The sequence below is a fragment of the Pelodiscus sinensis genome, chromosome 9, assembly GCF_052426305.1.
Source record: "Pelodiscus sinensis isolate ZL-2025 chromosome 9, ASM5242630v1, whole genome shotgun sequence".
Taxonomy (NCBI): domain Eukaryota; kingdom Metazoa; phylum Chordata; order Testudines; family Trionychidae; genus Pelodiscus; species Pelodiscus sinensis.
In genome coordinates, this window is record NC_143060.1 from 48,754,242 (window position 1) to 48,781,516 (window position 27,275).

The 27,275-nt window shown below is 41.5% G+C and overlaps 1 protein-coding gene across 1 annotated transcript in view; it reads left to right on the plus strand.

Moving 5' to 3' along the window:
• Positions 1-27,275, plus strand: part of ASPM (assembly factor for spindle microtubules) — a 61,779-nt gene that overhangs the window by 2,870 nt on the left and 31,634 nt on the right. The window contains exons 2-12 of the mRNA XM_006130667.4: positions 5,635-5,778; positions 6,761-8,114; positions 14,016-14,105; positions 15,328-15,474; positions 16,089-16,334; positions 16,501-16,568; positions 17,891-18,032; positions 18,121-18,251; positions 20,445-20,620; positions 20,713-20,858; positions 20,947-21,032. Of these exons, the coding sequence (XP_006130729.4) occupies positions 5,635-5,778; positions 6,761-8,114; positions 14,016-14,105; positions 15,328-15,474; positions 16,089-16,334; positions 16,501-16,568; positions 17,891-18,032; positions 18,121-18,251; positions 20,445-20,620; positions 20,713-20,858; positions 20,947-21,032 (2,730 nt within the window). The remainder of the gene's footprint in view (positions 1-5,634; positions 5,779-6,760; positions 8,115-14,015; positions 14,106-15,327; positions 15,475-16,088; positions 16,335-16,500; positions 16,569-17,890; positions 18,033-18,120; positions 18,252-20,444; positions 20,621-20,712; positions 20,859-20,946; positions 21,033-27,275) is intronic.

A 27,275-nucleotide genomic window follows, 5' to 3' on the forward strand; every position in this document is an offset into this window, starting at 1 on the left:
GACCCACTACTTACCTTATTTTCATGGGAATATCTTGCTCTGGATATGTTACAGGCATCCACAGGGACCAGAGCAATTCAAATGGGTTGTCACGCAAACTCATTGACCCCTTCATCAGCTTTGTATTTATTGATCCCTTTCAATCATGGTCACACACATTTGAATGATTGCTGGTAAGTGAGACAAGAGCTATTGGAAAACCTATCAATTGTGTTAACGGCCAGCTTTTAAAGTCACAGCTGCTATGGCAGAGAGAGGTGAAAAATCATTACTAGACAGTGAAAGGGAGTGTGTGGGCATAATGGGAGTGTTGCTGGGTAAAGAATTCTGGATGTGCTACCAGAGAGGCCTTTGGTTCTGTTTGCTCTGCATCTTAGGCACTTCAGCTTCTTGGTTTGCTTCTTCTGTGAGCTTTAGCATGTAACCAGTTGCTTCTGTTCTGGCTTTCATCTCCCTGGCCTGCCTTTCTTTTCCTTTTCTTTTCCTTTTTGTTTTCTCTTCCCCAGTGTACTGATCATGTTGCTGACACTTGCCTTTCTCTCCGAGATTCCCCACTACTCTGGCCTGCTAGGTAAGGGCCTCTAGTCTTCCCCTGACAAAGCACAGTGTTGAGATTGCATTGCTGTTCAGGGTGGTGGTAGACACTGAACCACTTCAACCCTGGGAGAATGGAGTTGTAGGGCACAGCATCTGGGAAATCAACCCCCAAAAGGGATCAAACCCCCAAATCAATCTTTGTTAAAAAGCTTTAAACAGGGAATGCTCATTTGGGTGAGTCCTCCTTATCAATGAAAGGAATATTCACACTGGTTGCTCTGGCAGAGGTAACAATTATTTATACCAGGTTCCATTGTAAATAAGTGTTTTTATTAAGCACAAACAGTAGGATTTCAATGGTTGCAAGTGAAAACAGATCCAAGTAAGTTACAAAATTAAAATGAAAACACATAGCTAGTTCAAATTCACCAAAAAACTTACTGCAAGCAGATTCTTACCCTAAAAGGCGTTCTTATTTCAGGCAAGCCTTCAAGTCAGAGATAATCTTTTACTCTGACTTGGGTCTCCAGATTTCTTTGTTCCTATGCCAGACGAACCAAAGACCTGATAACTTCTTGCTTAAATAGTCTTTCTTCTGGGGTGGGAGCCCTTTGTTCTCCATTTCCCCTTCCATGGAAAATTACCTATTCAAAATGGAATCCCAGCATCAGGTGGTATGGTCACATGTCTTCCTGGGTCCAACAACAACTTGGAATTAGAGGACAAATAAGACTGTTGACAAATCATCAAGTTGATTGCCCAGTCCTTAAGGGTTCCAGATCACCGTTGATGGGCCTCATTAGTACATGTAGAACTATAAACCAGGGGTGGGAAAACTTTTTTGGGTTGGGCCACTGACCCACAGAAAAATCAGTTGGGGGGGTGGGGAGGAGCACACAAGTGAGACGCACCAAAAACCAACATTGCCCTTGCACACCAGAGCCTAGATCAGTGGTCCCCGATGTGGTGCCAGCGGGCACCAAGGCACCCACCAGGCCATTTCAGTGTGCCCGCCAAGTGATCAGGGCTGGCCCTGCCCCCGGGTGCGCGGAGCATGGGCGGCCCCGCCCCTGGGTGCGCAGCGCATGGGTGGCCCTGCCTCATGGTCCACGGCGGAGGAGCGGTGCCAGCCCCGGGCGTGCGGCGCATGGGATGTTCCAGACTAGGGCGCCGTGGCGTATGGGTGCGCAGCGCAGGAGTGGTGCCGGCCCCAGGTGCATAGTGCGTGTGTGCATCCCTGCCCCCGTGCGCCCAGCGCATGAGCGGCCAGGCGCCCGGCAACCCCAAAAGGTTGAGGACCACTGGCCTAGATAGATTCAGGCTAGTATATTTTGTGTGTTCCAGCCCCACAGGAGGTTAGCAGTGGGAAGGGGGAGGGCTGGAATACTAACGTGGGCTCCCCGATGCTGAAGGGGAGCCCCACATCTTGGGGACCAGATTCAGGCAAGCTGGGGGCTGCATCCGGCCCTTGGGCCTTAGGTATCCCACCACTGCTATAAACAGTCAGCTACTTTATATTTCTAACTTTATGTACAAGAATGATAAGTGCACCATATTAATAACAGATCCAGTAGAGTGTAACATTCAAATTGATAGGTTTCATGAGGTATTTTGTCCACAGGATATCCAAGTTTTGCATACTTATATTCATAAGACAATTTCATAAAGCATGGGGGTGGGAGGAGAACCATCACAGACAGAGCCTGCGGCGTGTGGGGGGATGTTTACCGCCTTAAGGTCTGGTCTGGAAAAGTAACCATTAACAACAGAGTGACTGTACTGTTCCTGATAAAGATTGAAACATTGAACCAACATACACTTCTCTGAACAAAACTGGCCACTTTTCCTGTTACCCAGGATGCATGCAGATCTCTCCAAACATTTTGGTCCTGGTGAATTTAAAAAGGGAAGAGTGGGGAAGGACAGTTGGACACGGGGGCACAAGAAAGCACAGTCTGCTTTTGTGCAGGAGGTGTACATGGAAACAATCTGTAATAATCCTACACTTGTCCAGAGGTTGCCATTAATTCAGCTGACCTCTCCCTACTGAAGGTTAACCGGCAACCCAGGCCTTTGACCCTGGATGAGAAAGGGGAGGTGGAAGGTGGGCAGCCCAATTCTGTGCAGCCTTGGTTCTGGCAGCACAGATTGAAGAATGGTTTGGGAGAGTGTGTTGTACCACGGGGAAATGACAGGGAATTGTAATCAGAGAAAATTAATAAGTATTTCAGGAAAAGCTACAGCACCATGTCCCTGCAAGAATCTATTGATATTTCTGTGTAAATCAATGCTCTATTTGGACATGATGCCGCTCAGAGCAGGGCTTAAGCCAGCGCGCGCACGCAGTCACCCCGTGCTTCATCCCACCCTGCTCCAATAGAGCAACTTGCCTTGCATCTCTTCCCTTGCTTCATGTTCCACGCATAGCCACTTCTGTGACTCAGCCTGAGCCATGGGAACTGAGAACAGTTCCTGGCTGCCACCTGTACTGCGTGACCCCTCTGTGAACCCCTTCTCCTTGTCTGCTTTCACCTCTTCATCGAGAACTTCTGCCTTCAGGTTAAGTCCTGTTTCTGTTGATTCTGGGAAATATCCACCGGGTCCTTGCTAAGGATGTGAAATTGTTATGCCCGTACAAAGCACACGAGATCTTTTATAGGGGAGAAGGCAGCATGCCACGTTTGAGAATACAACAGTTAGCATATGCTTTTCACTCACCCACACCATGCACACAGTCCTGCCAGTCGATGTTATAGTTACCAGTCCAGAGTCTGGATCAATCTAGTGGCCAGCCAGATTGATTGCAGAGGGGAGCCGGGCTTTGTCGGTCGCGATCTGATGCTCGTGAAGTTGGTGGCAAGACCAACCCAAAGTCCCATGACAAAGGATCCTGTTCTTATAGTTCTTTTTCTCTGTTGAAGTCTATGGATTTTTCTGTCGTTTGTGACTGGTTACTCCTTAACTGGTGTTATCTTTTGATGTTGACATTCCAAAACACCTCTGAGAGGGTCATCCTGTCCTAGAATGAGTTAATCAATTGTCTTTAGGGGTGCCAGCCTCCACCTTAGGGTCATCAGTCTGCCCTTCCTTAATCATGGATGTGTGTTGATGGTTCTCGGCATTAATAAGTCTCATTAAATTTCTTCACTTCTTCCTCTCTTGACCATCTGGTTTTAATAATGGCCTTCACACCTTATCTTTTCTGATACATACTTTTTTTTTATTCACACAGTCTTTTGCAGAGACCTTCAAAGGTATACAATCAGCAGTGTTTTATATTGAGCAAAAAACCCCAAACATTGTAAATTAAACCTTACTAAATCTTGTAATCAAAACAGTTTAGGTTATGGCCCCGGCTTTCAACATTCCTCTAATCTCGCTAACATAGACACAATACAAGATCCTGTCTCTTACTTACTAAACCTTAAAACAAAGAAATGTATATTTAACTAAGGGGCCTAATGGTCTGTCCCTGCCTTAACATTAGTACAGATGCTGGCAGTCTGTAAAATGCGTTTCTACCAATGCCCCAGAGGGTCACAAAAAAGGGTGGCTGGAAGGATGAAATTGTCATACATTACTACATTATTAAACCTGAAATGCAAATATAAAGTCCCACTCCTACAATTGCATTTAATCAGCTAAATGTTGTATTTAACTGGTTAACTGCTTAAATGGGTTGGCAGGAGGCTGCTTCAGTCCAGCTGAGCTGGAGCAGCCCCACTGTGGCCAGGCTGCTTCACCTGGGCTGGATCACCCCTGCCTGTGGTATATCAGACTTGGAGCAGCCCTAGCTCACAGCAAGCTGTCTGGGCTAGAATGCCCCCTACCTGCACTGGGCTCCGCAGGGTTGGACCAGCCTCCTGTCTGTGGTGGGCAGTATGCTGATCCAGTTTCTGCTGGTGAACTGTCACCGGTAAGCATGACCCTCGTCTTTGCCGGTGGATGTGGGATCTCCTCCAAGAATTGCATCCAGCTCTTGATAAAATGGCCTGTCGGGTGGAGCACCAAGTGGCCGATTGGCATCCTTCACCTTATGGTACTTGCGGAGTTCCTTTATCTTTTCTCTGCATTGCTGGGTGTCTCACTCATAACCTTTCAGGGCTTGAGGAAATGTGGCCATGTATGTCCTAGTTCCTATGGGTCACTTGCAGTTGTATTGCATCAATTCTTCACCCGTCGCACAGATAAGATCCAAAAGCTCTGCAGTGTTCCAAGCATGGGAGAGTCTTGAGCAATAACCACCCTTGTTTTCCTGATATGTTATGAAGAGCACTCCACAGGAAATGGATTTTTTAAAGTTCTTGGGGCTTACAGGAGGGAGGGGTGCATTTCGGTCTACCTGTTTACCTAACCGCAGAGCAGCAGAGTTCAAAGTGCTGGCCAGAGTGGCTAATTGGGCATTGTGGTAAACATCCTGGAGGTCAATAAACTTGAGAAAAGCCTACCATAGTAAACACTGCATGATTGCAAGGACAGTAAGGGGAGGGGGAGGACAGAAGTCCCTCATGGAGGAGGAAGCTTTTTGTCCCAAAAACCGGGTTCTTTTTTGCAACAATTGTCCTGTTGTAATGTGAAAACTCACAGGGTTTCGTTGCCAAAAGGGATTTTTGGCGAAAAAACTTCCCAGTGTAGACAAGCACTTACTCTTGCATATCTTTAATTTTTCTTCTTGTTTACTGTGCTTATGCTCTCCTCTAGAGCTTTTCATAAATATATATAACACTACAGAACATAAATGTTAAAAAGCTCAGTACGTCAGAGTAGTATAATGAAATAGCTTTAGGTTTTTCTGTCAATGAATATTTCTTTCTTAACTCAGTTCTATCTCCTAACTTCACTATTGTATATTTTTCTACTTTCTCACCTGTCCTCTGCTATAACAACTGTAAACTCATCAAATAAATCAACATTTTAAAGTTGGATGTGTACATTGAGTCACACAAACCCATATTCATATACTCAGTGGCTGAAAGTGGAAACGTTCACATACCCTAACAGTTCTGTTTGCTGTGTTTTTTAAAATGATTGTTTTCTATTAAGAATAATTGCATTTCCTTACAATGTTTTTGTTTTTAATGCTTCATTCTCTCATAGTCTGGAGAAAGAATCTTTATTTCTATTACATGGACTCCATTAGAAGAAGGAAAAGTTCGAGAGCTGGTAACTTTTATTGTTAATGGCATTGTGAAGCATCAGGCTGTGTTGTTGGGTGATGTTGAGCAGCCTCTGAAGAAGAAGGTAAAAAATGTATTTTTAACAAACACTAATTTCTGTCTTATTTGTTGTTTGCTTGTAAACATCTGATACAGAGTCAGCAGCATGGGCATAGGGCAGGCGGCTCCCCAAGCATATTGGCTCTTGCTTGCCAGCTTTGCGTGACTCGATATGTGTGGGGAACCAGCTTGAAAGCTGACTTTCTGCATGTATCAGGGCCTACCTGCTCCCCTTCTTCTCTGCGCTGCTGCCTCTTTATAAGAGAAGCAGCATGGTAGCGGTGGGGAAGGCGGCTCTGCGGAATTCGTTGCTTGTGGGGATCTGGCTTTTAAGCTGACTCCCTTCAGCACCAGTTCCTGTCTGTTCCCCAACTGCTGCATCTGTGGAGGGCGGTGGGGAGGGGGAACAGGCGGCTCTGCAGGAACCAGCACATGTGGGGAGTCGGCTTAAAAGCCAGTTCCCCACGGGCGCTGTCTTCCACCTCCTGATCATTTTGATTAACCGATAAGACTAGGCTTTATGGCTAATTGTTTAAAAGACTGAACACTAAAAATGCAATCCCCCCCTCCCCAATTAAAAACTCTCAATAAATTGGTGGGTGATGCACAAAAATTGTGTTAATCAAGATAGATGTATATTAGGGCGGTGAAAGGTTAACTGGGTAACTGGTAAGCATCACCTTAAACGGACGATGTCGATCAGTTAACCAGTTAACTGTGGGGACTGGAACAGCTCTGTGCCTGCTATAGGCAGGGGGTTGCTCCAGACTTTTATGGGGGCCTGCCACGGTCAGCGGCTGCTCTCATCTGGAGCAGTTCCTGTCTGCGGTGTGTCCAGGCACCCTACGACGCTGGATCCTGATGCAGTCAGGCCAGATAATAGTTATTCAGTTAAACAGGATTTTACATCCCTAATGTATATTGTGTATATAAAAAATAAATAAAAGACTATATTGTCTGGAAGCACTCTTATCTGTTTTCATATGTTTGTTTTTGTGGTTTTTCAGAAGAGTCTTTGGAATGTTATTAAAAAGAAAAACACTTCAGGAGGATCAGTTTCTACTAGAGCTCAGAAAAAGCATTCAAATGTTAAAAATGTTAACAAAACCTTTAGTGTCAAAACAACAGATACCGCCAGAAGCCCACTCCAGTGTTGTGAAAATCTGGATATAATAGGAGATAGTGTGTCCCCAAAAAACAACTTGCTTATCATTTCAGAAAACAAACTGCCTATATCACCTATCAGTCCTGTATTGCAAGAACATCACAGTGCTATTTGCACACCACTTTCAATGAGAAGATCTACTACATACTCCGTTCTTGGAACAATGGTAAATGATGAATTATTGCAAGAAATACACTCCTGTAACACTCCTCATAATCCTAATGAGGAAATAAAATCCTCAAATATACAGAGGTCTCCTGGATTAGTACAAGCACACGGATCAAATACACGTTCACCTGTTTATGGTTCGGAATGGGCAGCTGAATTGCATTCTTCTTTAAGTCAAAGAAGAATTTTAAGTCCAGATTCTTTTATAAATGACAGTTATCAACTTAATATAGAAGTTGTAGCAGAGCAGGTTGCTCCAATATTGTCACCTGATCAATTTGTAAAAGACAACTTATCACCTACAGAATCAGTGTCTCAAGTCCATATATCTACTGCACCATCATCATTATCCTCCAGTGTGGAGGCTTGTGTAACAAAGAACTTGACATCCTCAAAATGGAAAGAAAATAAAAAAATACAGTTCATAAATGTATCTGTAGAAGGTGAGATTCCAAATGATGTCCTTGATGAGACACAAATAGTGAAATCTCAGTTACGTCATTGTACTGAACTTGAACAAAATGATCTTAGTTTTCCCTGCTCTGATAAGGATCTTCAGATTTGCAGTCGCTTCCAAAGAGAACAACCAAAAAAATGTCCTGTAGTTTCTGCTACTATCATCAAAAGTAAGGCTGCTCCTGCTGCTGAAAGAAAAGGAAGGGATGCAACCAAGCCAAAATCTAGAAAATGTCTTGATAATGCGATAAGTCAAAGTCTAAGTGTTGTTCCTAGACAATCAAAAGTGGAAATACTTCACAGCCTTCCAGTTATAGATCCCATCTCAGGTGAAACCAAATGTCACAAAGATAAAATACATACATCTTCCATTGGATCTGCTTCATACAATCGCAAGAGGAAGAGTGAGGTATACTTAGAAGATATTAAGGCTACAGTGACACAGTATGTAGAAGAAACAGAAACCAAGAGAATCCTTACATCTTGTGTTGACAATAAAATAAAAACTACTGCAAGACCACCAGTCTCTACGTACCTAAGCAGAGAGAAATTAAACCACAGAAAGAAAGCTGGTAAGCATTTTTATTTGTGTTCTTCAGCAAAAGAAAAATAACTTGTTTTCATATTTAGCCAAAAATGTTCTAAAAGGATTCCTAGAACTCTCAGCATTTCAGTACCACTTGCTGCAGCAGGTATGAAGATACAGAAGCACCTTCTCAAGCTGTCCGGTAGCAGTAAAGCATGGCTATAGAATACACTACCTGCATTCATTTAGTAGAAGCTTCTTAACTGGTATCTGGTAAATAGTCTTGTAATGTGCTGGAAAATGTGCCTTATTTAGTAATGTTGCTGGGGAATTGTTTCCTCTAAACTGTGCGGCTGGCTAATAAGCCCCATGCAGGGATGCCTCACATGAAGGTACTACAGACGGGGAGCGGGATCGCTTCCTTGGCTGCAGTAGCTCCCTGGTAGGTTTGGAGGAGCACACCTCCTCCCCAGCTGCTACAGCTAGGGTGAGAGCATCTCTTCAAAGTTCTGCTCCCCCCCCCCCGCTATCACCAGCCACGTGGATCTGCCGTAGCCAAGAGAAAGGTGCCCCATACCAAGTCTCACCTGAGCTGCTATAGCCATCATAATGGTTCCTCATCTGGCCGGGAGTTGCTGTGGTGAAAGAAGTGTGAGGGGAGCCCTGTCTCTGGGACGGGGGGAAGGAAGTTGGCTCCTGTACACAAAACCCCTCATCCCAATCCCAGATCCAACATGCTAGCTCTGTGCCCTCTCCCATACTCCAAACCTTCCAGCCCCACCCTGCAGCCAGCAGCCTAAGCCAGAGCCCTCATCCCCTCCCCCCACCCTAAGCCCACTTTGAAACCCTCAGTCTCACCCCACCACAGTTTGTCCATGTGCAGAATGAATTTTGTTGTGTGCATCAATATGGAGGTGATGTGTGTCACATCTCTGTGTTGGTACATATGATAAAGTTTTATGTTCATGTGCAAAACGATCATTAGAGGAAACACTGCTGGGTATGTACTCGATTTGTCTCCTGTGCTTTAGTGGAGCAAAGCCCTGGTTCTGAGCAGTTCATTTTAACAGGCAAGAAATTTGAGTCGAGATGGTGGATGAAGGGTATTTTAAAATGAGGAGAGTGAAAAGCAAGATAAGCTTTGGTGGGGCCGTGGAAAAACTAGCATAAAACGTGACATGCTGTCAATCCATAGAATACTAGAAATGGAAGAGACCTTGAGGGATTATCAAGTCCAGTCCCCTACACTCAGGGCAGAGTCAAGCACCATCTAAATCATCCTTGAGAGATGTTTATCTAACCTCTTCTTAAATGTCTCCAATGATGGAGATTCTACAACCCCTCTAGCCAACTTATTCCTGTGCTTAGTCACCCCTACAGGAAGTTTTTCATTATGTCCAATCTAAATCTCTCTTGTTGCAATGTAAGCCCATTGCTTCTTGTCCTATCATCAGACAAGAGAATCAGTTTTCTCCCTTGTAACACCCTTTTAGGTACCTGAGAGCTATCATGTCCCCTCTCAATCTTCTCTTTTCCAAACTAAAACAATTATTTCAGTTTTCCTTCTTAACTCATGATTAAAGGTCTAGGAAACATATTCTTGTTGCTCTTCTCAGGACCTTCTCCAATTTCTCCACATCTTTCCTGAAATGTGCCCTCCTCCCCACCAACAGAATACAATGTTCCAGTTGAGGCCTAATTGGTGCAGAGTAGAATAGAAGAATTATTTCTCATCTCTTGTTCACAACACTCCTGTTAATCCACCCTGGAATGTATGTATGTTTGTTTTGCAACAGTGTCACACTGACGACTCATTTTTAGCTTGTAACCCACTGTGACTCCTGGATTCTTTTTTGCTGTACTCCTTTCTAAATAGTCACTTCCCATTTTGTATGTGTGAAACTGATTGTTCCTTCCTAAGTGTAGTACTTCGCATCTGCCTGTGTTGAATTTCATCCTGTTTTTTCTCAGACTATTTCTCTAGTTTGTCCAGATCATTTTGAATTACCTCCCTATCCTCCAAAGCACTTGCAACCCTTGCAGCTTGATATCATCCACAAACTTTAGCATACTATCTATGCCATCATCTAAATCTTTGATGAAGATATTGAACAGAAACAGTCCCAAAAGTGATCCTTATAGAACCCCACTTGTGCCCTTTGAACATGACTGTGAATAATTGATAACTGCTCTCTGAGAATGGTTATTCAACCTATAGTAGCTCAATCTAGAAGATTGTATTTCCCTACACCATGTCTTTGCTCTGTGGAAGATCAACACTGCCACTATCAAACTTCCGGAGTTCAATTCAATAGAACTCAGAGGGCGCTCCCACTGGAGGCCAGTTCTCCTGCTCTTGTGAGAAGTAAGGAAAGTTGATGGGAACACTTGCTCATGTTGTCTTCCTGCGGGATGGCACTAAACTTGAATTAAGATAAACTGACTCCAGCTATGTGTTTTACGTAGCTGGAGTTGTATACCTTAAGCCTAGCTTCTGAGTGTAGTATAGATCTGGCCCTAGTTTATAAGAGGGTTGTGTGAGACTAGATCAAGTACTTAACTAAAGTCTAGTTATACCATATCTACTGCTTCCCCCCTCATCCACAGGGCTTGTTATCCTATCAAAGAAAGCTAATCGTTTTACACGATTTGTTCTTTAAAAATTCATGCTAATAGTTCTTTATCACCCTATTGTCTTCTAGATGTTTGCAGATGGATTCCTTAATTACTTGCTCCGTTATCTGTCCTGATACAGAAATTAAGCTGACTGATCTGTGGCTTCCTGGGTTGTCCTTATTTCCCTTTTTATACATGGTCACTATATTTGCCCTTTTCCAATCTTCTGGAAATTCTCACATCGTCCCTTAATTTTTCAGAGATGGCTAATGACTCATATACCTCCTCTATCAGATCCTTGAGTTATTCTAGGATGCATTTCATCATGTCCTGGTGACTTGAAGATGTTTAACTTCTCTAAGTAATTTTTAACTTGTTCTTTTCCTATTTTAACTTCTGAACCCACCGCCTTTTCTCCAGCATTTGCTATTTAGGCATCAAATCATCACCAAATTTCTTGGTGAAAACTGAAACACAGAAATCATTAAGCAACTCTGCCATTTCCAGATTTCTTGTTGTTGCTTTCCCGTCTAGAATGAACAATGACTTACCTGATTTTTGATCTTACATTGGATAGAAGCAAGACGATTTGTTTTCTTGTTACCCTTTATGTCTCCAGCTAGATTGAGCTCACTTTATGCCTTTGCATTTCTATTTTTGCCACTACATACTTGTTTGTATTCTTCCTTTGTACTTTGACCTACTTTTCACTTTTTATAGGACTCTTTTTATGTTAGATCATTCATGATCTCCTGGTTAAGACAGGGTGGCCTCTTGCCATCCTTCCTATCTTTTCTATGTAGTGGAATCATGTGTTTTTGCACCATTAATAAAGCCCCTTTGAAAAATGGCCAAATGTCTTCAATTGTTTTTCCTTAGTTTTGTGTCTCATGGGATCTTACTTACCAGCTTTCTGAGTTTGCTTAAGTATGCCTTCTTAAAATCTGTCTTGATTTTTTTTTTCTGTTCTCCCTTACACCATTCTTTAGAATCACTAACTCTCTCATTTCAAGATGATTTTAACCAAGGTGCCTTCCACTTTCAAATTCTCAGACCGTACCTTTCTATTTGTTAAAATCAATTCTAGAATATCCTACTCTGGGTAGATTTCTTCACCTTCTGAAATAAAAAATCATCTCCAATATATTCCAATACTTGTTGGATAATGTGTACCCTGCTGTTTATTTTCCCAACAGCTGTCTGGACAGTTGAAGTCCCTCATCACTACAACTCCTGTGCTCTTGATGACTTTTAGTTTTTTCAAAAAAGCCTCATCTACGTCTTCTTCCTGGTTAGATAGTCTGTATTAAACCCCTAGCATGCCATCACCTTTTGGTTTTTACCACTTTTAATCTTACCCAGAGCCTCTCGACAAGTCTGTCTCCTCCTATGTCTATCTCAACCTCAGTCCAAGAGTAAACATCTTTAATATATAAGGCAACACCTCCTCCCTTCCCCCTCCTTCCTACTCTTCCTGAGCAACTGTACCCTTCTATAACAGTATTTCAATTGTGTATTATCACAGAGACTTGATGGGATACAAACTGTATCATTATTGTGTTTAATTACTAGCATTTCAAATTCTTTCTGCTTGTTCCCAATACTTCTCACATGTATAGAAACAACTAAGATACTGATTTGATAATGCATTTCAAAACATTGAATAGTGTTCGAGACATTTAAGCAATGGCTCACAGATGTGAATGCATTTCTGATACGTGATATAGAATCATTAGCCTTGGTTCTGTGCTGCTGCTGGTGGACCTCTGTCTTCAGAGCTAGGTGCCTGGCTAACAGCCACTTTTTCTGGACTGACCACCTCTGAAAGCAGCCCAGAAGTAGGGATGGCAATACCGTGACCCCCTAAAATAGCCATGTGACCCACCTGAAACTGCCTTTTGGGTCAGGACCCCCAGTTTGAGGTCTCCACCATGAAATCTGTAGAGTATAGGGTAAAATCACACAAGACCACATATCACAGAGTAGAAACAGATTTCACAGTCCATGAAGCATTTTTCATGGCCAAGAATTGGACAGGTCTCTAGTTTTATCTCTGTTATCTCTTGTCTCAAAGGATGTTTGCCCTTGCCCTCATATGGTTATACAGATGTAACCGTTCAGAGGCAGCATAAAGGGGACACAGTTTGTCGCAGCCATAAATATAGTTAAATTTCAATAATGAAATGTAACTTGAAACACTTACACCCAATGTAACTTATTTGAAACCTGGCACTGTTCTGTTTGATCAATGTTTTCACCTAAATATTGAATGGTGCCTGGCTGTGGGTAAATGCCAGTGTTTTAAAATTTTGAACTTTGGAAATTAATACCGTTGTGCTGGGACCAGAATGTACAGTGGCCGTACTGGGTCAGACCAAAGGTGTCACAGACCAAAGGTGACAGAATGGCCGTACTGGGTCAGACCAAAGGTCCATCCAGCCCAGTGTCCTGTCTGCCAACAGTGGCCAATACCAGATGCCCCAGAGGAAGGGAACACAACAGGTAATCCTTGCGTGATCCCTCCCCTGTCACCCTCCTTTAGAGAAACAGGCTAGGGACACCATGCCTACCTGTCCTGGCTAATAGCCATTGATGGAACTTACCTCCATGAATCTATCTAGCTCTTCTTTGAACCCTGTGAAAGTCCTAGTCTTTATCCCATCCTCTGGTAGTGGTTGTCCATTAGGGTGTGTATCTTTTGAGAACAATTACAGGTCTTTTCTCAGTGTGGGGAGGAAGCATGGAATGCAGTAATATTTTTTGACAACTTATTTTATTTTATTGTTCTTTCACTCTTTTTATAGTTGCCACCAAAGCAATTCATCCACATTATTCTAGTATTCATTAGCTAGAAGATTGTATATAATAGGCTTACATCATAATTAGAGAATTAATGTTTTTCCATCAGAAATGACACTGAAATACTGTTTTTGACTTTTTCCTAAAACAATGAAAGACTTAAAGATAAAAACATACTGCTAATCAACTCTAGGCCAGCTGCTTATGGAATTTTCTATGTCCTATTATATCTCTACACAGATTGACAGGGTTGCTCAAGAATGAATTTATGGCTATAATCAGGGCTCGACAAACCGCGGAGAAATCCACTCGTCAGCCCTGCACTGCGCAAGTGCCAGACCTGCACTTCGCATGCGGCCACCACCAGTAAACGGGGTAACTGGCTGAAATCTACTCGCCACAGGCGAGTAGGTACATGGATTTGTCGAGCCCTGGCTATAATCCTTAACTGTATCTTGTTCGTGGTAGATCTAAGCTTCAGTGATAATTTAGCTTTTGTTGCTGACCTCTAATGTTTTGTTAACATTTTTAGGTTCTTTGTCTAAAACAACAAAGAAATCTGCTAAACCCATTGATGGTGTGGCACAATCTCAGCTGACCTTCGTAAAACCATTAAAAACAGGTATAGAAATTTTTGCTATCCACGAAGTGAGGAATTTTGTTGAATTGAATGTTGTAGTTGAACTGGGCAATTTTTTTGGCTAATAGTTTTTAATGAAAACTGAAGTTCTTGTTGACCCAAAACTGTTTGTGAATTAATGTAGACTGCCAGATAATTATGACTGAACCAAAATGTTTTGGGTAAAAGAAAATGAAACTCTTTGTTTCAACATTATTGAAACAGCTTTTGGGAAGATGTTGGAGCCGCACAATAGTGTGTGTGGGAGGGGGAGGTGAAGGTGGTGGTGGTGGTGATGTTGTCTCAGTGCAGTTGTGGGCCACACGCGATCCTAGAGGATAAGAAGCTGGAAAGCCATCAAATAGGTTGTTTCTGTTGCGTTTGCAGTTATGGCTGTGTTCCACATTCCCAACCAATGGACACAGTGGGCAGCAAGTCCCACAGCACCCATTGGGCAGGGAATGGTGAACCCAAGCTAATGGGAGATGTGGGAGGACATACTTGCGTACACAAGATAAACAACATGTCTAGTGGCACGCCAGAGGCTCGTCAGGGTTGCTAGTTGCTCACCACTGGCTAAGTCGTTTGGGTACTGACCTGGGATGCGGAAGACTCAGGTTTAGCTCCAAATTCTAAAGTAGGAACTTGAACCTGAGTCTCCTATATACCAGAACAGTACCCTGCTATGGGGTACTTTGAAATGAGTCTTTCTAAATCTCTCATATTGAGGCTGTTTTACTTGGTATAAAATATTAGTTTGACGCCAGGACTGGAACTTGATTCTCCCACATCCAGCTGAGGAGAGCATTCCACTAAGGAGGAGGGGAGAAGGACCAGGGCAGCTTTGGGCAGTAGTCAGGCAGGGAGACGAAGAGTGGGAGCAGGGATGTAAGTGACTAGTCAACTATCCAATAAATATAAGCTTATTGGATAGTCAAGTAGTGACCTGACTAGTCACTCTTTCTCTCCCCCGCCCCCCCCATTCTTCCCTCTGCTTCTACTGGAGGCAAAAGGGTAGGGGAAGCAGAAGCTAGTGCTGGGGAAGCTAGCTTTATATATACATCTCTGCGGGTGGTAGGGGAGACCGAGGTGTATTGGGGGACCAGGAGTGAGCCAGGAATCATCTGGTTCCCATCTCGCACCCAGTCCCAGACTAGAATGACGTAATTTTAATTTGATCTTCGTCCATGTAGATAATCTTTTTTTCCCCTTTTTTCCCTTTAAGTCATTCCTCGGCATCCAATGCCTTTTGCTGCTAAAAACATGTTCTATGATGAACGCTGGAAGGAAAAGCAGCAGCGAGGCTTTACCTGGTGGCTGAATTTTATACTTACGCCTGATGATTTTACTGTAAAAACAGAGAGTTCACAAGGTAAAATAGATAACTTGAAATAGTGCATTCCTGCTAAATCATAGGAATACTTCAATGTCAATATATAAAGCTAAACTTGCTCCATGAGTCTTTTGAATTAAAGTCATAGATGGGGAGTGAAACAGTTTAAAGCTAGTATCGTTTTAAGCTTTCATTACATTACATTACATAAGGTGTTTGTGTAACTTTTCCATAAGGGTAATTTTTATAGCGAGAGATTGCTGATCTTTTTTTTTTCCCTTTCATTTTTTTGGCCATGAGATTGGAATGAAAGGAAGTTCCATTTGCATCCCTGTTTTCAGAGCTGCTTTGATAATTTTAAAGCTAATATTTATTTAGGTTTCTGTTTAGGTAGAGGTGGCACTGAATGGTATTTTGTAGTTTATGTATTTCTCTGGGGTTTTTTTCATATTCTTTAACTGTGGCAGTGTGCTGTCTTCAAAAGTCTGACTTTCTCAAGAAGAGATGTATTGTTATATTACTATGTTGCCTGTCTATTTGTGTGCATTTAAACGAAAAATAAAATTATAGCAAAAATAGTGAATGCCTGTAGAATGGATACTAATTTACATTTGTCAGATTTATAGACATTTTTATTCTCTCTTTTCAATTAGTAAATGCAGCTGCTCTTCTTTTGGGATCAGAAAATCACCATAAAGCCAGTGTTCCTAGAGCACCAACAAAAGAAGAAATGTCCCTAAAAGCTTATACTGCTCGATGCAGGTTGAATAAACTACGACGAGTGGCTTGTCGTTTGTTTACCTCTGAAACAATGGTTAAAGCAATTAAGAAACTGGAGGTTGAGATTGAAACTAGACGTTTGCTAGTTCGGAAAGATAGGCATCTCTGGAAAGATATTGGTAAATATAAAATGTTATGTTTTAGTATTTTTGATAAAATAGAATTGAGAATTAACTATAGCAAGTAAAATAGAAAAACTCTTCTACCAATTGACATTGTAACAATGGAAAATGGTTTTAAAATATTGGTTGAATTTAATTTTTCATCATTTCTCATTAATTGCAGGAGAAAGACAGAAAGTTCTCAACTGGCTTTTATCTTACAACCCTTTGTGGCTACGCATTGGTCTAGAAGTAAGTAATGCTTTGCATGAATTTTCTATTGTTGTAAAGCCTGTGCCGAGAGTGGATCTCAAGTTCACTTGTGGCTGGCAGGCAGCTCTGATTTATTTATTAGAACAAAACAATTCCACATTTTCTTTGTAATTTATAGTTGTCTTGTTACAAAACAGGAAATTTACAAGTGATTTCCTTTGCAGAATACCGTGGAACTAGGCTCATGCTCCTTTGACTTTGCTCAAGTAACTTTACCCTTCAATAGCTAATAGGAAATTGATGCCTAGCACTTTCCTGCACTGCAGGCAGCTGTGCTGGTACTGGTTAGGGAGCTTCTGATGGAAGCAGAGGACAATTTCTAGACCCTGAAGAGCCAGTAGATCACATTAAGACTAATTTTAACTTTTCAGAAGCTTCAGGGGTTAGCCGAGTTAGTCTGTACGGGTATGTCTACACGTGCACCCTAGTTCGAACTAGGGATGCAAATGTAGGCATTCGAAATAGTCAATGAAGCGGGGATTTAAATATCCCGCGTTTCATTAGCATGATCTTGCCGGCGCGTTACTCCGATCAACAGCTGTTTCGAAAGTGAAAGTGTGTGCCAGGACATGTTAGTTCCATCCAAACCCCTTGGTTTGAACTGACTTTACTCCACATTTTTTGAGGAATAACGTTAGTTCGAGCCAAGGGGTTTGGTTCGAACTAACGTTTCCAGGCGCGCACTTTCACTTCCGAAACAGCTGTTGAGTGGAGTAATGCGCCGGCGAGCTCATGCTAATGAAGCGCAGGATATTTAAATCCCCGCTTCATTGACCATTTCGAATGCCTACATTTGCATCCCTAGTTCGAACTAGGGTGCAAGTGAAGATAAACCCTACAGGACAAATTTAAAAAACATCAAATGGTCTGGTAGCACTTTAAAGACTAACAAAATATGTAGATGGTATATGAGCTTTCGTGGGCACAGCCCACTTTATCTGAAGAAGTGGGTTGTGCCCATGAAAGCTCATGATACCATGTACATATTTTGTTATCTTTAAAGTGCTACCAGACCATTTCTTGTGGGTTTTTTTTTTTTTTTTTTTTAAGTTTTAACTTTTCAGATCGGATACATTTGGGGTACCTTCTGGATAAAACTAGGAATGAAACTTTATTCACTGTTTTGCAGATTGATCTATTTTTTAAAGAAATGGGCTCGTTACTAATTATTTTTGCTAGTGAGGAATTCTTAAATACTGTATTGCTCTTTATTTTGAATATATCCTAAAGAAATAAATGATATATTTGTGACAAATATTTAAATTTTAGAGTTTCCTTTATTTTTTGTTTTTTCTCTTTAGACTGTTTATGGAGAACTGATTGCTTTGGAGAGTAATAGTGATATTATGGGTTTGGCAATGTTTATTCTCAGTCGCCTGCTTTGGAATCCTGATATTGCAGCTGAATATAGACATCCCACAGTACCTCATCTTTATCGAGATGGTAATTCATTTATTATTAAAAAGCCCTTTATTTTCAAATTTTAACATCACACTCGTAAATAACATCTGTATGAACTTAATATTTTTAGGTCATGAAGAAGCTTTGTCTAAATTTACACTGAAAAAATTGCTACTGTTAGTTTGTTTTCTTGATCATGCCAAACGGTCTAGAATCATTGACCATGACCCTTGCCTCTTCTGCAAGGATGCAGAATTCAAGGTAAAGTATAATAGTCATTTCTTTTTAACAATGTTGTTTGATTGAACATGTGACATTGTATGCATGTAATATAAAGTTGCTTTTTCAATGCTAAGAGTTCCATACTGTTCACACTAGGGATGTTAGAGTGTAGATGTATACATGATTAATTGATGAGACTGGGCTTATTGGTTAATCATAATGACTGAATGCTTCGCCCACATCTTGATACCTCTGTATCAGTGCTAGCAAGGGGGAAGGAGGTGGGAGCCAGCTCCCGCAGAGCCTCCTGCTTCAGTCCCCTGCTGCCTCTGATAGAGAGGTAGTAGTACGGAGGGTCAAGGGGGCAGGCAGGAGCCAGCTTTAAAGCCAGCTCCTGTCTTTCCCCTACCCCCCAAGCGTACAAATGTGTGTGCACTGAATATTTCAGCAGATGCGTTTGTGTAAACGTGTATTTTAACAACCCTAATTCATACTTTACAAATCCTAAGGGTAAATCTTACAGCTAGTGACGTCCTGGAAGATTTATTAAGTGCATATAATCTACAGGGAGATCTCAAGAACCTTGTGTTACAAAGGTGCTTTCCTTCTTTTTGTAAGACTAAATTTTGCTCTGCCACAGCACTTGTCACCTGAAGTTAAACTTTTAAAATGCAAGAGTTCATTTAAGGGTTGTCCTACAATATTTATTGCCAGGAAAGCTAGGCTGCATGTCCCATCTGTCATGGCAGATGTTTGATTTGTAAATAGTGTCATTTATGTTGAACTAAAAACTATTTTTACTCTAGTCAGTTGAAGTCTTGGTATAAAAATTGCATGCACTGTTGAATGTGTTGTTACCTGGGGAACTGAGGTAAGCAATTGTTGTGGGAGCTAAAGCTAATGGCAATGACTAAGCCCATGGCCTAAAGCCGGGTGTCCCCCTCCCAGAAGCCAGATTCGGCCTGGTGTTACGTATCTGATCACCGTTGGATTGGGTAACCACAAATCAGGCTAGACCAATGTTTAGGGCCAAACCATATATTTTGAACAGTAGAACATACACCACCAACAACAGTGTAAACCCACCCTATCCCAGAAGAAAAGAAGATAGATAAGTCCCGGATACAACAAAGGGGAATATACTTTACAAATCAGAGGCAGATGGCGATTGATGCCTGCGACCTCCCACCCTGTGGCTAGTGTAAAGCATTAGGGGAGGACAGCAGGGGGTCCCTCGCTGACAGGGAAAGGTAGTCCAGTCGAACAGCCCTCCTGCAGGTGGATCTCTGCCTCCAGTGAGTCGGGTAGATTCCCTCTGGGATTGGTGCTTGGTAGCCCTTCGACTTCCAGTCCAATCCAGCGGGTAAGGATGATGGTAAATGAGTTCAAGTCCATGTGACAGAAGCCAGTAATCTGTAAGTGGGGCGTTCCCACACTCGCGAGGCTCTCTCTCCCACACTCGAACAAATCCTTATACCAGAACCCACAAACTAAAATGGATCACCACGGGAGACAAACAGACACTGACAGGACTTGGGACAGCAGACAGTGACTGACAGGCTACAATACAGATGGACAATGGCGAACCCGAACCCTTCCTTGGTCAGGGCTTATAAGCCCTTCAAGGCGGGAAAAGGGTGGTAAGGGTGGTGTGCAGCAAATGGTGCCGTGTGCAGCACTCCAGTAGGGAGGGGTGCACAGTTTCTGAGTGGTGTGCAGCTCATTTTAGTGCCTAGTGCACAGTTTTGGACTGAGTGCAAACGATAGTGCGGGGTGCACCGAGCAGGTGACTGTGTGCACTTAGGTTTTGGCGGGAAAAGGGTAACACAGGGAGAAGAAGGGAAACAAGATGGAATCTAAAGAGGCTCCATTTTGAACATAATAGCTTTAAATGTCTTTTCCCTGGCAACAGTGTCATGCACGAATAAATCAAATAAATTGTTTGAACTCATGAGCTGGTATGACTGATTAATGCATAGCAATTTGATAATATTTGTTGTCCACTGGAGAAGTTTTGAAAGCAGTCATTAGGAAAGCCGTTCTCTATATATCTATCAGCATTCAAACATTGTGGAAATGTCTTAAATGCCATGAAGTGATATTAAGTATTTAAGTGTCTTTTGTATTTTCTGCATAGTACTAAACGTCAAGTAACAAAGCTAAAGGCATTTGGGGAGAAGGGATCAAAATTGTTCACTTGTTCTTAGTTTTTGTACTTTATTTTTTCCTTAGAGTAGTAAAGATGTTCTACTGGCATTTTCACGAGACTTCCTGAGTGGTGAAGGTGACCTTTCCCGTCATCTTGGCTTCCTGGGATTATCTGTTAGTCATGTTCAGACACCTCTAGATGAATTTGACTTTGCTGTTACCAATCTAGCTGTAGACTTGCAGTGTGGCATTCGTCTTGTGTAAGTTGATACAGAATTACTCTCTCTCTATTTTTTTAATCCTTCTGTAAGCTGATCTAAAACACTTAATATGAAATTCCTTTCATTGTTAGGAGAACAGTGGAACTTCTCACAAAAAACTGGAGTCTCTCAAAGAAGCTAAGAGTTCCTGCAATAAGTCGACTTCAGAAGATGCATAATGTTGATATTGCCCTTCATGTTCTTAAAGAGCGTGGAATTCAGTTGAAAGATGAACGTGGTAAGAACAGAAAAGTAACATTAGAATAACTGTGCATTTGAAGAACGGGAATACATGTTGTAGTAAGTTTCTGTATTTTGATTTTTAGGTGCTTCAATCGAGTCTAAGGATATCGTGGACAGGCACAGAGAGCGAACTTTAGCACTGCTGTGGAAAATTGTCTTTGCTTTTCAGGTATAGCATAAAGTTGTGTGTAGTTGTGAAGATTTTTAAGAACAGTTACAAATGAGAGAAGATAATGCATGGCTTTTAATGAAGGGGAGTACCTTGGAAATCTTAGTCTGGATAAATTCTGACCTGGCTGGTGACCCATGGGAATGAACTTTTGTAGATTCTCATGGTTAAACATCATTGTGGTCTTGTATGGTAAAGTGCTTTACAACTACTAAGTACATTGATGACTCTAAATGGAAATACTATTCAGGACACCTTTTAATTTGGCTCTGTACACTTGTTTCTTTGTTAGAATATCTGGCCTAAGTACATCAGGTTAAGCAGCGAAGTGGTCAGATACTTTGGCCACAAACTGACTTCTAGGCACCCACTGAGGAGTTTTTAGAGCTACTAAAAATAGCTTAAATAGATGGGTATATTTAACACCACTTCCAAACCCTTAAAGAATGTTCCCTTTGGTGGGCAATCATAGGAAGTGAATCCCAGAATTATGGCTCTTCCACCTAATGTTCTCTGTCTTTGGGGTCAAATAGGGAAAAGCTGAAGAAATAAACATTTTTGGACTTAGTCTGGAGCAGCAATGGGCAACCTAGGCTAATGGGATGTGTGAATGGCCCTCCATCTCAGTGGTCCGCAAAATTGTTGTAACCAAAGTGGTCTCCAGGAATAGGGTAATCTTGCTAACTGCGTTTGTGCACCTAGAATTTGTAGGATGTGCCAATTGAACCGTTAGTAGCACTTTGATTGGATTCAGAGGGAGTGCATGGCTCGCAGCCATGCAAATGGGAGTTCTTATATGACTCTTCGTTGACCACTTGTTCTGAATTTTGATGTAATTTGGCTCTTTTGTTTGGAAGGATCGCTGATCCCCTGTTTATATAAAACAAGCAAGGGCTTGGGGCGGGGGGGGGGGACGACAAGGTCTTCCCATCTTTGCCTCGAAGCCCCAAATCTTTGGCACTATTGTGTAAAGCACAAGATCTACCTGGAGGCCCAGTATCTTCCAGGGTTGCAGAGCACATTGGCATTCTCTCTCAGCAGGACCTTCATGGTCCATAAATAGTTAGTCAGAATAGATGTGATACATTCAATCTTCTGCAGGTGGGAGACTCCTTTTCTAGACCTGTTTGCCAGGTAAGAGAACAAGAAGTGCAGGGACTTCTGTTCCTTTCAGAATCGTTGTCAGGGTTCCAACAGCAGACACATTTGCACTTCATGGGAGAGAGGGGGTGTATGGTGAAGACATTTGCGCTCCTTTGGGGGATGAACTCTACTGTATGCATTTCCCCCAGATCTCCTGCTACATTGTATCTTACTCAGAACCTGCAGGGACAAGGTGTACCTAATTCTACTGGCACAGATGTGGTTGTGCCAACATTGGTTCTCCACTCTTAACCTGGCAACGGAGGTGCTGATAGCCCTTCCCCTGTACCTAGACATCCTAACTCAACAACAGGGATGTCTCAGATGCCTGGACCTGCACTCGCTCCATCTCATGGCATGATTCAATCCGTTAGGCCAAGTGGAAGAGGTTTTTTAGCTGGTGTGCAGAATAGAATCTCTTCCCCAGGAGTGCACCCACCCCAGTGGTATTGGATTAACTGTTGCATTTATGAACACCAGGCTTAGCACACTCCTCTGTCAGGGTTCATCTAGCGGCATTATCCTCTTTTCACTCATGGTGCTCGTAACGTTCCCTTTTTGGTCATCGTATGGAAACCCTCTTTAGAAAAGGGTTGGATGGGTTGTATCCATATTCTTGCTTACCTGTGCCCACATGGAACAGGATTTTAGAACAATATCATTTTGAAGGTCCAAAATCTCCAGTTCCACTTCTTCTGTTCTTACTTGAATGAGACTCGCAATTGATGTAGCCATTTCTGTTACCTCTATTTGGGAAGTAAAAGGATTCACAAGAAAGGCAACTACAGGCTCAATGATGGTGAACTGTTGAAATCTCTTTTCAAATTGTTTGAATATGGATAACAAATGGTGATGGGTTAAAATCACTGTCACATACCATTTTCTTTATGCTTGGGAAATGTACGAGAGACTTTGTCTTCATATGTGACATCCACAAGATCAGTTTTGCTTTGAATGATTTTACAGAACTTATCATTTGAGCCACATGTTTGTCTTTTCCCTGCAACTCAAGATTTAAAATGTTCAATTTGTCAGTTATGTCAGCAAGAAAAGCCAAATCCACGAACCAGCTGGAGTCTTCTAGTTGCTCGAAGTTCTGATTTGTGGACTTCAGAAATTCTTTGATCTATTCAAGTAGGCTTAAAAACGAGCAAGAACTTTACCTTTGCTCAGCCATCGTACTTCTGCGTGCAAGATAAGATCAGATTGTTTATCATCAATATCTTCCAACAGGGCCTTAAAGTCAGTGTTGCAAAGGTTTCGCTCGAATTGAGTTAATTATTTTAATAACGACATTCATGACATGTTGAAAAGAAAGAACTTTGACACAAAGCTTTTTGGTGGTTAATGCAATGATAAGACATACATTTCGGGAAGGATTCATCCTTCTTGCAGAGTGCCGTGAATCCATTGGTGCTGCCCATCATTGCTGGTGCCCCATCAGTGGTGATTGCAGACAGCTTGTGTAGTGGCATACTAATTGATGTTGCATATGATTTGAATAAATTATAGATGTCCTCACCCTTTGTTCACCTTTCATAGGCAATACTTTTAGTAACTCTTCTTTTACGGTGAAGTCACTAAATACCATCCTTACCATAACTGCCAACTGCGCTGTAGCCGATATATCTATCAACTCATTGAACTGCAGTGAAAACCAGTCACATTTCCAAATCATCCTTTAGCTGAGTTTGCATGTTGCTTGAAATTACATGTATCTTCCTCATAACTGTGTTGTCTGATAACTGCAAGTCTTGTATTGCCGACAAAATCTCATGCTTGTTAGAAAATCCTTGAAACAGGCAATCAGCACCAGTCAAAAATGCTTCCTTCAACAATTTGCCATCTTGAAAGGATTTTTTCTTCTTTGCGAGCAGATGAGCAATTTTAAAGGAAGATTTAAAGGTGCCTTGATTTTTTTTTTGGGGGGGGGACGGACATTTGAGATGTGGTGTTCACATCCATTACAATACCCACCCTTCTTTCCCACTTTTGGTATAGCCGGGATGAAGGAATCAAGGGAGGGGTAGGATCAGCAGCACTATATATGCAATAATATAGTGGTGCTGCTCTAGGGGTCTCCACAACTGACCCTACAGGAGCTACGTGGTGGGCCCGGGAATGTCCAGTGCTCGTGAACGTCATGTGCATACATCTGATTGGAATGGACATAATACACATCAAAGAACACCAGTTACCTGAACAGGTAACTTTCTTTTTTTTCCTGCCTTTTCAACTCCCAGTCAAGTTTCTTAGCTTTAAGTGACTAAAACCAAACAAGGAAAATATTCTCTGTGTTCCTGCAGAGGAAGTCACTTCTGTGAAAATCTGGCTTAACGACCGAAGGAACACTGTTTCAAGGTGCCTGGCTAATGATTTCGACCAGTTCAGGGGAATGACTTTCACAACATCATCAGTAAACATGTACTTATTACATTATTTCTCTCCACTTCTGAAACTTATGTCTGGCATAAATGAGGAATGGTTTTGAGATGACTGTGCTGTTGTGGCAGTATCATTTTCAGAAGTTAGGCACCTACCTTTATATCTGGGATCCAGAATATTTGAAAGGCTGTACAATTAGAGGTTGATCCATTTGCTTCTTTATTGCCCGCAGTTTAACTTTCTGGTGAAGTATTTCTTTTGGCATTGCAGCTCATAGCGTCTTCTAAATTTTAACATGATTAGCAGCGCAGCAGCAGTTCCATTGAAGCTTATTTTATCATGGTTTTCTTCAGAATGTTTTGAACAATTTCGTAAGAACTGGCCTATTTCATAAAACAATCAACCACAGAATCCCATGAAACTTCTTGAGGGAGAATAAGTTTGGATCTTCCCGCTCTCTTCAGCGAAACGAAAGCATAATGGTAGTTGTTGAAGTCTCAAAATACTTCCATATTTTCTTTTATTTCTGCATAAGACATACTTAAGTCTTTTGGCTAAAAGATGTATTAAATGTGCACCACTGCCATATATTAAGGAACATTCTTCTGTTTCTTCTAAGTATCAATTCATTTTTGCCACATTTACAGTATTGTCTGACAAAGCTGTGCACGTCACAATTGAATTTTTGTTCACAGTTTATTGCAGCTTCCATTGCCACTTTTAAATATTGTTGTATGGGCATGTCCCAATGTGTCTGTCGGCTTCTGTAAGAGATGCAACCCATCTTCTATTGTCACACAGGCTCAAATAACTGGATCATTGTTTATATTGCTCCACCCATCAAAGCTTAAACTGTCAAATTTCCTTTTTGTGTTTCTTGCACATTTTTCCATTTCCTTTTCATACACTATTTAGCAATCTTCCACCAATGTCTTTTCTACTTGGTAGTTGACAAGATTGAGTCCTTATAAAGTTTTTGTTATTATAAAAGAGGAAAGGAGGATTTATGGAGTAAATGAATCAAGGAATCTTTTCATTTATGGTATCTTTCTTGTATTTGCTGGTCAATTACTACAAATCCATCCATGATGGTGGTTTTTGTGGGTGATTGAAATCTTTTGCTTGATACTGATACTTTGTTGTCTGTAATATGTTTAGTTGCAGCACTGCTGCTAAAAGTGCCAAAGGATGACTCTACAGTTGTTGTGGATAGACAGTCTTATTTTCTTATGCTTAAATGGAATCCTGAAACACAATTCAAAAATTCTTTTGAATAGTCGTTCTTCTCACTCAAATGAACCTGAATGGCAACTGGCAACTCTAGATTTCTCTTACTTTAGCTTTCTATACTATACATTTGGGGGTGTAGATTTTAAGACTTAGCTAAGTTAAACTTTTTTTGTTTTTGTTTTTTTTAGTAACAGCATCCAACATAGCAAACAGCTTGGGAATTTACTTGTTAAATTAGGCTGTGTCCAGACTCAGGGTTTTTTTCGGGAAAAGTAGCCTTTTTCCGAAAAAACTTCCCCTGCGTCCAGACTCAAGCCACGTTCTTTCGAAATTAAATCGAAAGAACGCGGCTTTTCTTTCGATGGCGGTAAACCTCATTTCACGAGGAAGAACGCCTTCTTTTGAAAGTTCCTCTTTCGAAAGAAGGCGTTCTTCAATGTAAATAGGGCTTCTTCGAAAGAGAGCATCCAGACTCACTGGATGCTTTCTTTTGAAAAAGCAAGCCGCTTTTTCGAAAGTTCAGCGTGCAGTCTAGACGCTCTCTTTCGAAAGAGGCTCTTTCGAAAGAGGTTTGCAGTCTAGACATAGCCTTAGACTCTTATACTGAAAGAAGAGAGTCTTGAAGACTGATGCATTACAAAGTTAATTTTTTTAAAGTTATTAAGCAATGGTCCACATTGTTCTTCAGACATCTTCCTCCACATCATTTTCTTCCAAAAAGCAGTTTTCCTAGTGATGTTTGATTCTCGCAATTAGGCTACACCTCTCCTTCCTGTACTTGACATGTTTTCCTTTTTTGTTCAGGAACAAATTTCTTCAAAATACTTTTAAATAGGGGCACATAAGCCATGATAGGTTTTTCTTTGGCAAATGTGTGTGGGAATTTGTGCAAGTACTGAATAATGACTTCCCCTTTTCTTTCCAGTCCACTCCACTATTCCTTTCTGCTCTGCCTCCATCCTTTCTTACATATTGTGTCTCTGTTTTAAGACAATATCTTAATTAACATCTCTGCCTTGGTTGGTCCATGTCCATCACCATATAAGCACAGAATACAATAGTCCTATCCAGCCTGCATCTTTCTTTGCGTGAGTGACTTTAGTCTGCTGAGAGACAAAAACTAAAAGCGCAGAACTTTCAAGAACCAAGAGTTGGTAAACTTAAAAAAACAACAAATGGTCTGGTAGCACTTTATCGAGTAACTCGGCTACCCCCTGAAGCTTCCAAGAGTTGGTAGTTAGGCTGGTCAGACTAGAGCTATTAATTCATGTTTATGAGACTGTAAGTGTGAGTTTAGCATTTTTGTGATTTTAATTGCAACTGTTATTTTTAAACCAGAGAAATTTAGTATGATTTTTTTGAAGTGTGTTTTTTTTAAATTAAAGGTTTTTATTTTAAAAAAATCTACTCTGCTCTCCCCACATCATCCCCTCTCTGTTTAACCACATCAAGTTTATAAGATCACTGTAAAGTGTGGTGGTGTTT